Genomic DNA, 15484 nt, shown 5'->3' with positions numbered 1-15484 from the left:
TCAACTACATGTCATTGCTCTCTTGGTAGTTGGACGGATGGATGGTTGCTTCGTTGCTTGCTTCGTTTTCTTGTTGTTCTTGAAAGAGTGGGTTGCGGGCAAGAGGGGTATTGGCAATTTACACACAATATATTGCATCGGGTTTTAATGCCATGGATGTCCAAAATATTGGTGAGTTGGTATTGGCGAGGCATTATTTTTGCCCCAACAGTCCCAACAGTGCCAAATATTAAGTACGGGAGATTTGAAGTTGTTTCTAGACACGAAAACGAACGCAGGATGGCATCGGTGTCTTACACAAATTGTATTGTTGCCATTCGTGTCTGCCGTGTGTATGGGATTTAGATATCGACCCAGCAAACCAAATGTCTGATGTCCGACACATCGGAACAATTTCGGAAGCAAAATCGTTCAGATTTCGTTCCGATTTCTAAACGATTTTTCGAAGGGGAGTTCGTTCAGATTTTGTTCCGATTTCGGAGAAAATGTCGGAAGTAAATTTCCTTTCGAATATGCTAATGTTTTTCTTCCGATTTCGGTACGAATTCGGATCGATATGTCGGAAACAAATTTCCCTTCGCACAGCAACCACCTTTTGTATATATCTAACAAGCAAAATTTTAGTTTGTTGTCGAAAAAGAAAATGGTTGGTTATAAAATTCGCATATACAATTTTTAAATATTTTAAATATAAAAGCAAAATATAATAATCCATGCTATTGCTGATAGACTAAACATATTCGTACACAAGGTTTACATTGTTCTACTATAAATACAAAATGATAACAGTGAAAATCATTTAGATAGGTTTGAAATTACAATCTTCCAATAAAAAAGAAAAAATTATCAATAAAAAAGAGGGCGTCAGAGAAAAATTTTTTCCTTCGATATTCATACGACATTATTCCAAAATCGTTCAGAAATTTGTACGAAAATTCGGAAGATATATCAGATTTTCATACGACATTATTCCGAAATCGTTCAGAAATCTGTACGAAAATTCGGAGGAAAAAATTCGAATTCCGAATTTCCCAAGGATTTTCTTCCGATTTCGTTCCAAATTCTGATCGAAATCGATACGATTTCGCTCCGACATTTCGTTCCGAAATTATGTCAACCACTTCATACAACTTTCGTTAAGATATCGTTACGATTTCGGATCCGAAATCGGACCTATCGTCCGAATTTTGTTCCGATTTCGTTACGATGGCGGTACGATTGGTTTGCTGGGGAGATGCATTCGCTTTGCTTGTGTGTTTTGATATCATTGAATTCTTGTTGCAGTTTTGCCTCTTTTCGAGATTTGTTGGTGTTGTTGTTGTAGTCATTGTAAAAACAAATACAAATGCATTGATGTGTAAAATCTGCTGCTGACTGCATTTTTGTTTTGTTTTTCTTCATTTCTTTTTATTCAATTGACTCGTGTGATTGTCGTAATATTTACAATCAATTTCCCCTCCCCCCACACAGCAGCAATCTGTAACAGTAGCAGCAGCAGCTACGTTGACTTTGGCGTAGCCATAACAACAACTTGTCATAATAATGAATGTTGTAATAAAAGCACGTGTTGACCACAACTTGTGAGTGTATTACATGTCGTCGATGGTCGTTGTTACAGTTACAATTCCCCTCCTTACCTTTCATTCTGTGTGTGTGGGATTGCTGTTCCTTTTTGTTGGCTGACTGACTGACCAAAACAACAACAAAACGTGTATTGATGGAAAGCGAACAGAAAACAAGTTAAGGTGTTAAAGGTTGTCCGACTGACTGATTGTTGACGTTTGGTTTTCTTTGTGTTCAATTTGACTTCTGTTGACCCATAAAAAGGGGGTGAACAATTTTTAATTGTGCAAAACCTACAGAGAAATGGATGGATGGATGGGTTAGTGGGACAAAGAACATTTTTTATTTATTTTTTAGAACCGATTTGATGTGATTTTAAGTGTTGTGATTCACGTGTTTAAAAATGTATCGTTCAAAATCAAGTGGCACAACAAAAGTGTGGAACTTTTGCAGAGGAGCTACATACCTGAAGGAAGGAATGGACAGATAAAAATGCGAAAACGATACTCGAACGCCTTTAAATTGTACATAAGCGAAATATTCGAACTTTTGTGAGGAAGGTACTCTAAGGTGTTGTCCAATAATTTTTGGAATAATTTTCGAAACGTTTTTTAGACAAAACATCTCTTGAGTTTTTCTTTAGACAGAAGTCCTATTGAGGTCTTTTATAGACAGAAAACCACTTGAGATCTTCTATAGACACCAGATATCTCTAGGTCTTCTATAGAAATAAGACCGTATCTTATAGCTCGAACACTTCTTGAAGTCTCCTATAGACAGAAGACTTCTCGAGGTATTTTATAGACATAAGATTTATTGACGTCGCCTATAGACAGAAAACATCTTGAGTTCGTGTATAGATAGAAGAACTCTTGAGGTCTTCGACAGGCAGAATACCTCTTGAGGGCCTCTTGTGGTCTTCTATAGACAGAAGAGCTCTTGAGGCCTTAAATAGACAGAAGACTGTAGAGAGAAGGCCCCTTGAGGTCTTTTATAGCCAGAAGACGTCTTGATGACTTCCATAGATAGAAGACCACTTGAAGTATTCTATAGACAGAAGACCGCTTGAAGTCTTGAGTTCTTCTATAGACAGAAGAACTCTTGAAGTCTTCTATAGACAGAAGATCTCTTGAGGTCTTCTATAAGCAGAAGAGCTCTTGAGGTATTCTATTGGCAGAAGACCTCTTGAGGTCTTCTATAGGCAGAAGACCTCTTGAGGTCTTCTATAGGCAGAAGAGCTCTTGAGGTCTTCTATAGGCAGAATACCTCTTGAGGTCTTCTATAGGCAGAATACCTCTTGAGGTCTTCTATAGGCAGAATACCTCTTGAGGTCTTTTATAGGCATAAGGCATCTTGAGGTCTTCTACAGGCAGAAGACCTCTTGAGGTCTTCTATAGGCAGAATACCACTTGAAGTCTTCTATGGACGGAAGATCTCTTGAGGTCTTCTATAGACAGAAGACCTCTTGATGTATTTTAAAGGTAGAAGACCCTTTGAGGCCTTCTTTAGACAGAATGCTGCTTAAGGTCTTCTATAGACAGAAGACGTCTTGAGGTCTTCTATAGAGAGAAGACCTTTTGAGGTCTTCTATAGACAGAAGACTCCTTGATGTATTTTAGATATAGGGTCTTCTATAGGGTATTCTATAGATAGAATGCTACTTGAGGTCTTCTATAGACAAAAGACCTCTTGAGGTCTTGTATAGACAGAAGACCTCTTGAGGTCTTGTATAGACAAAAGGCCCCTTGAGGTCTTCTATAGACTGAAGACCTCTTGATGTATTTTAAAGGTAGAAGACCATTTGAGGTCTTCCATGGATAGAATGCTACTTGAGGTCTTTAATATACAGAAGACCTCTTGAGGTCTTCTATAGACAGAAGACGTCTTGAGGTCTTCTATAGAGAGAAGACCTTTTGAGGTATTCTATAGACAGAAGACTCCTTGATGTATTTTAGAGATAAAAGACCCTTTGAGGTCTTCTATAGATAGAATGCTGCTTGAGGTCTTCTATAGACAGAAGACTTCTTGATGTATTTTAGAGATAGAAGACCCTTTGAGGTCTTCTTTAGACAGAATGCTGCTTGAGGTCTTCTATAGACAGAAGACTTCTTGATGTATTTTAGAGATAAAAGACTCTTTGAGGTCTTCTATAGATAGAATGCTGCTTGAAGTCTTCTATAGACAGACGACCTATTGAGGTCTTCTATAAACAGAAGACGTCTTCAGGTCTTCTATAGACAGAAGACCTCCTGAAGTCTTCTGTAGACAGAATACCTCTTGAGTTCTTCTATAGACAGAATACCTCTTGAGTTCTTCTATAGACAGAAGACTTCTTGATGTATTTTAGAGATAAAAGACCCTTTTAGGTCTTCTATAGATAGAATGCTGCTTGAGGTCTTCTATAGACAGAAGACTTCTTGATGTATTTTAGAGATAAAAGACCCTTTGAGGTCTTCTATAGATAGAATGCTGCTTGAAGTCTTCTATAGTCAGACGACCTATTGAGGTCTTCTATAAACCGAACACGTCTTCAGGTCTTCTTTAGACAGAAGACCTCTTGAGGTCTTCTATAGACAGAAGACCTCTTGATGTATTTTAGAGATAAAAGACCCTTTTAGGTCTTCTATAGACAGAATGCTGCTTAAGGTCTTCTATAGACAGAAGACTTCTTGATGTATGTTAGAGATAAAAGACCCTTTGAGGTCTTCTATAGATAGAATGCTGCTTGAAGTCTTCTATAGACAGACGACCTATTGAGGTCTTCTATAAACAGAAGACGTCTTCAGGTCTTCTATAGACAGAAGACCTCCTGAAGTCTTCTGTAGACAGAATACCTCTTGAGTTCTTCTATAGCCAGAATACCTCTTGAGTTCTTCTATAGACAGAAGAACTCTTGAATTCTTCTATAGACAGAAGACCTCTTGAGGCCTTCTATAGGCAGAAGACCACTTGAGGTCTTCTATAGGCAGAAGACCTCTTAAGGTCTTCTATAGGCAGAAGACCTCTTGAGGTCTTCTATAGGCAGAAGACCTCTTGAGATCTTTTATAGGCAGAAGACCTCTTGAGGTATTCTACAGGCAGAAGACCTCTTGAGGTCTTTTATAGGCAGAAGACTTCTTGATGTATTTTAGAAATAGAAGACCCTTTGAGGTCTTCTTTAGACAGAATGCTACTTGAGGTCTTTAATATACAGAAGACCTCTTGAGTTCTCTATAGACAGAAGACCTCTTGAAGTTTTCTATAGACAGAGTATCTATTGAGATTTTCTATAGATAGAAGACCTCTTGAGGTCTTCTTTAGTCGGAAGACCCCCTGAGGTCTTCTATAGCCGGAAGACCTCTTGAAGTCTTCTATATGCAGACAACATATTGAGGTTTTCTATAGGTAGACCACTTCTTTAGGTCTTCTAGAGACAGGAGACCTCGTGGGGTCTTCTATAGGCGGAAGATTTCTTGACGCCTTCTATAGATAAAAGACTTCTAGAGGTTTTTTATAGCCAGAAGATCTGTTGATAACTTCTATAGAAAGACGACCTCTTGTTGACTTCTATAGACAGAACTTTTGAGGTCTTCTGTAGACAAAGACCTTTTGAGGAATTTTATGGGCAGAAGACCTCCTAATGTCTTCTATAGACAGAAGACTTCATGGGGTCTTCTATAACCAGAAGACCTTTTGAGGTCTTCTATAGCCGGAAGACCTCTTGAGGCGGTCTTCAGCAAGAAGAAGACAGAAGACCTCTGCAGGCCTCCACTGGACAATTGAACTCTGCTGGTCTTCTTTAAACAGGAGACTTCTTCAGGTCTACTGTAGCAGATTCCTTTAATAAAATTTCTTGAAAACATTTGTATAATTCCAATTTAAAATTGTAGAATGTCGGGACATGAATACGGTCCTCTGCCCTTTGCAATTTTAATTCTTTTTACGTTGTTCTAAAAGATATTTTAATGGGTTAATAACTAGAAAACAGTGCAAAAATGAAAAAAACAAAAACAAAAATAAAATTTCATAATTACTCTTTCCTATTTCCTTTTATTGTCACTTCCTGTCGATGGCTATGCTATGGATACCATATCATAAATGGTACATTTAAATGTGAACAGTAAGAAGAACCCATTAAATTGATGGCCAAGAGGAAATCAATTTCCGTTTTCAATTACAAAAAAAGAAAATGATGAAAAAATTAGCAAAGATTAAAATGCATTAAAAAGCGTTTTCAATTATTAGGCCTCTACCACCCATTTGAATAAGCGCCACTACCATGGGTGCAATCAACAACCACTTATAAATGTTCCTTGGAGAGTTTTACGGGAATCTTCCTGTTTCTGGCTGCAATGCAATCCGCAACAATAAATTATTTTATAAAAGTGATGACAGTAATCTAGTTAGCGAAGTTGTTGTTGTTGCTGCAGCATATTCATTTGCAAACACAATACCATAATTTTTCCAAGCAGATCCATTGATTACCGCCATAGGCTGAAAACATTTCATGTTTTTTCTTGGCATGATAAGGCAAGAATGGGGAAGTTGTATACGACACACTATAAAAAAGTATACAGTTGTTCACGTCCGCTCATAAAAAGTAGTAGATAAATGCAAGAATCTCCACAAACGAGTGCAACTAACAATTCTCAGATTAACTGCAATGTTTTGTAGCAATGCAAACACAAACAAATCCAATGAGAAAGAAAAGAGAATTTTTTGTTTCAAAAAAAAATCTGATCTCTATTTGGAATGTTTATTTCTGAATGCAATTGAATTTCAATTATTAAAATGATAGCAATAACAATTAGATTGTTAAACCAATCCAACTATCAGTCCTCAGATTAATTGAAAATACAGACGCATTCAGTGAGAATGAATTGAGAGCTATGATATCCATTCTAATGTTTATCTCTGAGTATGCAGTTGGCTTAATGCAATTGTAATTGCAACTACAACTTGTATTCGCTCATGTTTTGGCCTCCGATTACGTTAATGGAGTATACACAAACTTGCTCTCAATTCATTCGTTTTATTTACGAAGCTATGGAGAACAACAAGTAATAACACCATTGCTACCATTGGTTGCCTTTGTCATAAATACCCCCTGCTCCACTTACCCATTTGTAAAGTGAATCTCAAATCTACGATCTCTGTGAATGGAAGAATTTAATAAAAACCAGAATTTGTAGCGTTTAATGCAGAGTTGGAATTTGTGTACTCGTAGGTGAATTAGGGAAATCAATGCACGAACTTAATGTCACGATATCGATGTACATTAGAAAACCTGTAAAAGAGGACCTCAAAAGGTCTTCTGAACCTCAAGGGGTGTTCTGTCTGTATTCTAGCTATAGAGAACCTTAAGAGGTCTTCTATAGAAGTTTCGATACCTCAAGGGATTTTCTGTCTATAGGCGGACTTTTGGCTATTAAGAGTTCTTCTGTCTGTGGAAGACCTCAAGAGTTCTTTTGTCTGTCAAGGACTTATGGAGGTCTTCTCTCTATGGAGGACTTCAAGACATCTTCTGTCTACAGAGGACTTTTAGAGGTCTTTTACCTGTAGAGGACCTTAAGAGGTCTTCTGTCTATAGAACACCCCGAGAGGCTTTCTGTCTATAGAAGACCTCAAGAGGTCTATAGAAAATGTCAAGAGGACTTCTATCTATAGAAGACCTCAAGAGGTCTTCTGTGTATAGCAGCGTCGCCCATAATATTTCCATCAATACTAAAGCATGTGTGTATGCATGAGTGAAAAAAACAACAACCACATGATGTTCATCGTTTGTTTATGTACACGTACACAGTACGTGAGAGAGAGAAGCAAATGCAAAAACAAATCAGTGGGCGCCCTCACTATACTGTCTTTGCAAATAAGGATTTCTGTCTATAGAAGACCTCAAGAGGTCTTCTGTCTATAGACGACCTCAAGACATCTTCTGTCTATAGAAGACCTCAAGAGGTCTTCAGTTTATAGAAGACCTCAAGAGGTCTTCTGTCTATAGAAGACCTCAAGAGGTCTTCAGTCTATAGAAGACTTCAAGAGGTCTTCTGTCTGTAGAAGACCTCAAGAGGTCTTCTGTCTATAGAAAACTCAAGAGGTATTCTGTCTATAGAAAACTCAAGAGGTATTCTGTCTATAGAAGACCTCAAGAAGTCTTCTGTCTATAGAAGACCTCAAGTGGTCTTCTGTCTATAGAAGACCTTAAGAGGTCTTCAGTTTATAGAAGACCTCAAGAGGTCTTCAGTTTATAGAAGACCTCAAGAGGTCTTCTGTCTATAGAAAACTCAAGAGGTATTCTGTCTATAGAAAACTCAAGATGTATTCTGTCTATAGAAGACCTCAAGAGGTCTTCTGTCTATAAAAGACCTCAAGCTTTCTGTCTATAGAAGACCTGAAGAGGTCTTAAGCTATAGAAGACCCCAAGAGGTCTTCTGTCTATAGAAGACCTCAAGAGGTCTTCTGTCTATAGACGACCTCAAGACATCTTCTGTCTATAGAAGACCTCAAGAGGTCTTCTGTCTATAGAAGACCTCAAGAGGTCTTCTGTCTATAGAAGACCTCAAGACATCTTCTGTCTATAGAAGACCTCAAGAGGTCTTCTGTCTATAGAAGACCTCAAATGGTCTTCTGTCTATAGAAGATCTCAAATAGTCTTCTGTCTGTAGAAGGCCTCAAGAGGACTTCAGTCTATATAAGACCTCAAGAGGTCTTCTGTCTATTGAAGACCTCAATAAGTCTTAAAATGTCTTCCGCTTATAGAGGACCTCAAGAGCTCTTCTGGCTATAAAAGCGGACCTCGAGAGGTCTTCGGCCCATAGAAGACCTCAAGAGGTCTTTTGTTTATAGAATACCTCAGGAGGTCTTCTGTCTATAGAAGATCTGAAGAGGTCTTCTGTCTATAGAAAACCTCAAGAGGTCTTCTCTCTATAGAAGACCTCAAGAGGTCTTCTGTCTATAGAAGACCTCAAGAGGTCTTCTCTCTATAGAAGACCTCAAGAGTTCTTCTGTTTATAGAAGACCTCAAGAGGTCTTCTGTCTATAGAAGACCTCAAGAGGTCTTCTGGCTATAGAAGACCTCAAGAGGTCTTCTGTCTATAGAAGACCTCAAGAGGTCTTCTGTCTATAGAAGACCTCAAGAGGTCTTCAGTCTATAGAAGACCTCAAGAGGTCTTCAGTCTATAGAAGACCTCAAGAAGTCTTCAGTCTATAGAAGACCTCAAGAAGTCTTCAGTCTATAGAAGACCTCAAGAGGTCTTCAGTCTATAGAAGACCTCAAGAGGTCTTCAGTCTATAGAAGACCACAAGAGGTCTTCAGTCTTTAGAAGACCTCAAGAGGTCTTATGTTTATAGAAAAGGTCAAGAGGACTTCTGACTATAGAAGACCTCAAGAAGATTTCTGTCAAAAGAAGACCTCAAGAGGTCTTCAGTCTATAGATGACCTCAAGAAATTTTCTGCCTATAGAAGACCTCAAGAGGACTTTATTCTATAGAAGACCTCTAGAGGTCTTTAGTCTCAAGAGGTCTTCAGTCTATAGAAAACCTCAAGGGGTCTTTTGTGTATAGAAGACCTCAAGAGGTCTTCAGTCTATAGAAGACCTCAAAAAGTTTTCTGTCTATAGAAGACCTCAAAAGGTCTTGTGGCTATAGAAGACCTCAAGAGGTCGTCAGTCTATAGAAGACCTCAAGAGGTCTTCAGTCTATAGAAAACCTCAAGAGGTCCTATGTATATAGAAAAGGTCAAGAGGACTTTTGTCTATAGAAGACCTCAAGAGGTCTTCCGTCTATAGAAGACCTCAAGAAGTTTTCTGTCTATAGAAGACCTCAAGAAATATTCTGTCTATAGAAGACCTCAAATGGTCTTCTGTCAATAGAAGGCCTCAAGAGGACTTCAGTCTATAGAAGACCTCAAGAAGTTTTCTGTCTATAGAAGACCTCATGAAATCTTCTCAAATGGTCTTCTGTCTATAGAAGACCTCAAATGGTATTCTGCCTATAGAAGACCTCAAATGGTCTTCTGTCTATAGAAGATCTCAAATGGTCTTCTGTCTATAGAAGACCTCAAGAGGTCTTCAGTCTATAGAAGACCTCAAGAAATCTTCTGTCTATAGAAGACCTCAAAAGGTCTTCTGTCTATAGAACCCTCAAATGGTCTTCTGTTTATAGAAGACCTCAAGGGGTCTTCAGTCTATAGAAGACTTCAAGAGGTCTTCTGTCTATAGAAGATCTCAAATGGTCTTCTGTCTATAGAAGACCTCAAGAGGTCTTCAGTCTATAGAAGACTTCAAGAGGTCTTCTTTTTATAGAAGACCTCAAGACGTCCTCTGTCCATGTAAGATCTCAAGAGGTCTCCAGTCTATATAAGACCTCAAGAGGACTTCTGTCTAATGAATACCTCAATAAGTCTTCTGTCTATTGAAGATATCAATAGGACTTCTGTCCATAGAAGACTTTAAGAGGTCTTGTGTCTACAGTGGACCTTAAAAGGTCTTCCGGTTATAGAGGACCTCTAGAGGTCTTCTGCCTATAGAAGAATTCAAGAGGTCTTCTGTTAATAGAAGACCTCAGGAGATCTTGCATCTATAGAACCTCTAGATGTCTTATGGCTCTAGAGCACGACATCGAGAGGTCTTCTGTCTAAAGAAGACTCAAGAGATCTTCTCTCTATGGAAGACCTCAAAGACATGCAAATAGAAGAACAGAATTTTTGCAGTTTCCAAACACCCATCTCTGGCTTAGAGAGTCCCTCCTGAGAAACTATCAATTCAAAACAAAGTCACACTAACTCTCATGAGATTTGTGGGAGCCTCTTTGGTTTGGCCTCTCGTTTGTTTTGTGTTTATGCAAAAAAACGAAAATAAAACGACGATGTTGGGGCCACAAAAACACGAATGCAAAAACGCGAATGTAAGAAAAATAAACGACGACAACTGACGATTGAATGTACGACAACGACCAGTAGTGGCTCCATCGGCATTTCTATATTGACAACAGCTTAGTCTTTGTTAGGCATTCGCAGTTCCATGTGGGAATGAGTTTTGTGTGCGATTGTGGAAAAACGTGTGTCCGCCAGATAGTAGATAGAGATAGAGTCGTCGAGCGTTATATACAAACAAACGTACATACATAACTAACGTCAAACAAAGCCACTACAACAGACAGCCAGCAGCAGATATGCTATGCTAAAAGTTTGTTGTTGTTTTTTTATATTTTGTTTGCTGTGCTTGATTTGTGTGTTTTAATTAAGCGATAAATAAATAATTTTTTTCTTTTCAAAATCTTTACAAATTTACAGATAAAATAACAAAAAACCCCGAATAAAAAAAGTTGAAATTGTGGGCAAAGCATAAAGCGCCAAAAATAAAGAAAAGAATTAAGAAGAAGAGGAAGCATAGAAGGAAACAAAAATTGTGTAAAAGTGATTTTTCTTTTTGTATACCACAACGCGGGCCTATGTACATAAATTTATATACGTGTGTGTGTGTGTGTGGATGTAGGTGTGTTCACATAGGTCGGCCGGTGTGTCTGTGTGTTTGCCAGCGTGAGAATTTCATTTAAATTGCTGATAATTAAAAGTGATTAAAACGCACATAAAACAAAACTACTGCTGCTGCTGTCGCTGCCATTAAAGCTGAAGCTAAATAAAAGCAGCGGAGGAAAAGCAACGCAGCCGAAAAAGAAGAATACAAAGAGCAAGAAAATATCAAAGTGTGGAAACCAAAACAAAATCAATCAAAAAGAGCAAAAAAAAAGAAGAATATCTTCCTAAAAATAAAGTGTATTTGAAATAAGTTTTGAGAAAGGAAACGGAAAACCAAGCGCAAGAATCATTTAAATTTGCTGTGTCTGTGTGATTTATGGTGCAAACAACAACAACAAAAGCAGCAGCAACAAAGCAACTAATAAATAATAAAAGTGCATTTAAAATATTTTTTTTTTGTTTTTGTGAAATAAATTGCTGTTGTTTTAAGAGCGCTTTGTGTTGCTAAAGCGGAAATTCAAGCAGCATTTGAAACCGGTTACGAAATATTGTTCGTGAACAATTTCGATTTTCGACTACAGCAGCAGTAAACAGTTCCCAACCAAAGCACAACAACAACCACAACAAGAAAAACGCATAATTTTCTACGACAACAACATTCGGCAAAAATCCAACCAACCATCCGACCAGCCAGAGCCAGCCTTGCTTGCAGTCATAGCCGTCAATGTTTATGTGCAACGAAGCGAGCTCAATTCACTCACCAATGTTTTGAGTCGCTTCGATACCATTCAACATTAACCGCAACCTCAAATTAACTTCACTTGGCCTGAAAACCAAAAAAGCAAAAAAAAGAACACTAAGAAAATGTTGCTAATTTCTGGCCACCGGAAATAAAAGCTGACGTTAAGCAAATTGGTTGTTCTGCCTCGTGCCCAACCCTGCGAATCGAAAATAAAAAAAAACTTCATTGAAAATAAAACTGCACATCTAACCAAAAAACGTCAACGTTTTGTAAAACGAAACTCGAAGGAAAGTAAAGACGACGCGTCGTACTAAACAACCGAATCAAAAATCAAAAGAACTCTTAAGAATTTTCAAGTTGAAAGTTGTTTTTTTTTAAAGCATTGAAACTCCGTAAATTGGGTTAACTCAAGAACGGAAAACTTGAAATTTTCTTAGCTTAGAGAAGAATTCAAATTCACCCATAAAAGAGAGAAACAGAAACAATTGGCAGATACATTGAACACTAATTCACAATTATTGCAATAATTTAAACGTTAAACAATTGCATAGCCATTAAGATTTCGCAAAAGAGTTTTGCACAGAACAAAGAAAGAAGAAACGAAATCGCTTTGATTTTAATTCTGGGTAGCCAAACAATGAATCCAATAATGTACTGGAACGTTAAATCGTAAAGGACAAATCGGGGCTTGAATACTTTTAACAAAGAAAACACAAAACAAAAACAATTTGACTTTTTAAAAAACGGGTTTCATGTTAACTGAATCAATGGCCATAAGCACCCTTTAACATTTCATTGACGCTAACATTTTTTTTGTTGCTTTTAAACGAAATCTTAAATAAAAAAAAATCTGTAACAAAAACACTGATCTGGGCCCAAAAAGAATTTCTGCTTATAAAATGTAAATCCTAAACATCTTGAAAATTCCTTAAACACATCAACCAAAACAACAACAAACAAACGACGACCACGACGAGAAAGCAGCAAAACAACCTCGCAACAAGATGTCAGCTACCGCGGATGTGTTGGTCGCCCCAAAAGAGGAGTCAAAAACAGAAACTAAAATCCCAAATACCGAACTGTCGTTATTCGATCAAATCAAGAACAGTGTTGATCATAATTGTGTGAATAAAACTCCTCTACATAATCTAACATCGCGTAACAATGACAATGAGTCAAAGGACACAAAAAGTGCAGATAAAATATTGGCACCACCACCGCCGTCACCTTCTAAACCAAAGCCGCCAGAGTTTCAAACACCCGCCGCCTTATTTGCATCACCAAAAACGGATGCAATTACCGCTAGGCGTTTAACGAACACAAAATATCCCTTAAAATCTACAAACACAAATGCAACTTCAAAGGACTTAACAACAACTCTTAGATCTCTTAAAAGATCTCAACCACCACCACCGCCACCACCAACATCCTTATCTTCGCTAGCAACGCAACAGCAGCAGCAGCAACAACAAAAGACTGGTCCATTAGCCCTAAGTGGCATGGCATCATCCTCATCACCTGCCGCAGCTGTTTCAAGGCATTCCACAGGATTAGCAGCCGTTGGCGGCGTCGCCTCTGGCGCAACAGATTTAACATTGCCGCATCATCAGCATCACCATCACAACAACAGCAATGCCAAAAAGAAACGCTGCACCGATCGTTATGATTCATCAGAATCATCTGACAGGTGAGTTGAAGAGAAAAACGCACACAATAATTTCTTTGTTTAGTTTGAGAAGGAAATGATTTGTGAGTGGGTTCATTGGACTAAGTATTGAATTGCGGGATATTGTTTTATTATACTCCAAATCCTTGCTGCGTATTTGAAATTAAAAAGTTCTTTTCACCTTAAAATTAATTTAAAAAACATTCAGCTTAGAAATGGATTTAGGGAAAAGGCTTTGTTGTGACTAAATGTTAGATGTAATTACAAGTGGCGCCCAACGTGGGGTTCAACAAAGATATACATATACAAAATACTTATATGAACGGGCTTCAGAATTCGGTGAAACCCCAATTTTTGTCATCACCCATTTATAAAATAATGATGGAATAAGATGGAAAACTCAGGTAGCTAACAATTAGTTCCACATATTTGAAGGAGATGTCGAGGGTGTACTTCTCAATGCAAGCATTTATTGTTGTTAGAAATTGATTTAGAAAAAAGGCAATCGGTATATTCGGCAGTTTTTGAAATGATTTTGATCTGATTAAAAAATGGCGCCCAACGTAGGGTTTTACCACGAGATATTTATAAATGTCTGTTGAAATTGCATAGCGATTCAAAATTCGATTTTAATGACCAAAACAGCAATTTTTATCATCAGGGATTTCTAAAATATTGATGGAATTAGATAATAACAAGTAAAAAAGTATCAGTCGGCTTTGCCGACAGAGATATACCCTCAGCCTGTGTATATTGAAACAATTTTTTCCAAAATTACGTATGTATTTAGCGGGTTTTAAAAATATTGAGCGTTTGAACCGACAAAAATGTTGATTAGCATTAAAGATCAAAAGTTTTGCGGAGGAGATACTAAAAGGAATGGATCGACCGACAAGTATGGACTTGCCCCTAAAAACGTTTACCATCGTAATTGAGGCAGCGAATGCAAGTTGCTTCAACAAAAATCAAAGTGATTCGATATCAGGTCTTAAAGTGAACTTATCCGAAATTTTGTGTGGGAGGTACCGGATGGAGTGGACAAATATAGTCCATATTTGAACCTGATCTATATCTGGTAGATATATTAGGATGTGTAAAGTATAGACCAATTCGGCCACTCCCTTCAAGAGTTACGGTACAAACAATTTTTCCGAACATTTTCGAACTTTTGTGAGGGAGACACCTGAAGGAGTGGACCGATATGGCTTATCTTCAAACTTAAACTATGTTTGGAGAAAATATTACTAAGGCCATATTTTGGACCGAATCGGCAAATCCATTCTAGAGTTATCTTGCGCTCCAACCACCTCACACGGTGTCATAGGGGTTTTTAGCAACTTTCATGCTATTTTCTCAGGAAGTATGAACTTGCGCCTGATGAAATTTGTACCGTCGTATGGAGGGCAGTGAATACAAGTTGCTAAAACAAAAATCAAAGCGATTCGAGAGATGGCCCTAAACTGAACTTTTCCGAAATTTTGTGTGGGAGGTACCTGAAGGAGTAGACCTGTTGATACCATATTGGAACCTTATATTCCTCTAGTAGAAAGTTTACGCTATACAAAGTATGGACCAAATCGGTCACTCCCTTCAAGAGTTATCGTGCGCACAAACTTTCCGAACATTTTCGAACTTTTGTGGGGGAGGTACCGGAAGGAGTGGACCGATGTAGCTCGTCTTCGAACTTAAACTAAGTTTGGGCAAAATATTACGAAAGCCAAAATTTGAACTGAATCGGTTCATCCGTTCGAGAGTTATCGTGCGCTCCAGCCAGCAGGACAGACAGACAGACGGACGGACATGGCTAGATCGACTCAAAATTGTCTGAAACACATTTCGTCCAAACATACTTGGGGTCTAAAACCATTATTTCGATGAGGCACATTTTCATCGTATCATATGTGTTCTCTTTTAGAATTTAATTTAGAAAAAAAAACATGCCAAAGACGGTTCGGCAACTTCTAAAATAATTTATCCGATTAGAAGTGGCGCCCAACATGGGGTTCTTCAAACATATCTATGTATGAAGACAAAAATTTTTTGTCATGGCCGATTT

The 15484-nt window shown here is 38.0% G+C and overlaps 1 protein-coding gene across 3 annotated transcripts in view; it reads left to right on the top strand.

The window, feature by feature from the left end:
- jing (AE binding protein 2 jing) overlaps window positions 1-15484 on the top strand; it is a 339310-nt gene that overhangs the window by 12215 nt on the left and 311611 nt on the right. The window contains exons 1-2 of one of the 3 annotated variants that reach the window (XM_073988299.1): window positions 10498-10657; window positions 10835-13449. In XM_073988299.1, the coding sequence (XP_073844400.1) occupies window positions 12767-13449 (683 nt within the window). In that variant the 5' untranslated portion in view covers window positions 10498-10657; window positions 10835-12766. Of the gene's footprint in view, window positions 1-10497; window positions 10728-10834; window positions 13450-15484 lie in introns of those variants that run through there. The other 2 variants (XM_073988298.1, XM_073988297.1) reach the window with 2 other exon arrangements.

The sequence above is a fragment of the Musca autumnalis genome, unplaced genomic scaffold (assembly GCF_047663935.1).
Source record: "Musca autumnalis isolate F117 unplaced genomic scaffold, ASM4766393v1 scaffold_5, whole genome shotgun sequence".
NCBI lineage: Eukaryota > Metazoa > Arthropoda > Insecta > Diptera > Muscidae > Musca > Musca autumnalis.
Note: the sequence above shows the minus strand (reverse complement) of the source record. Positions and strands in the feature narration are given on the sequence as shown.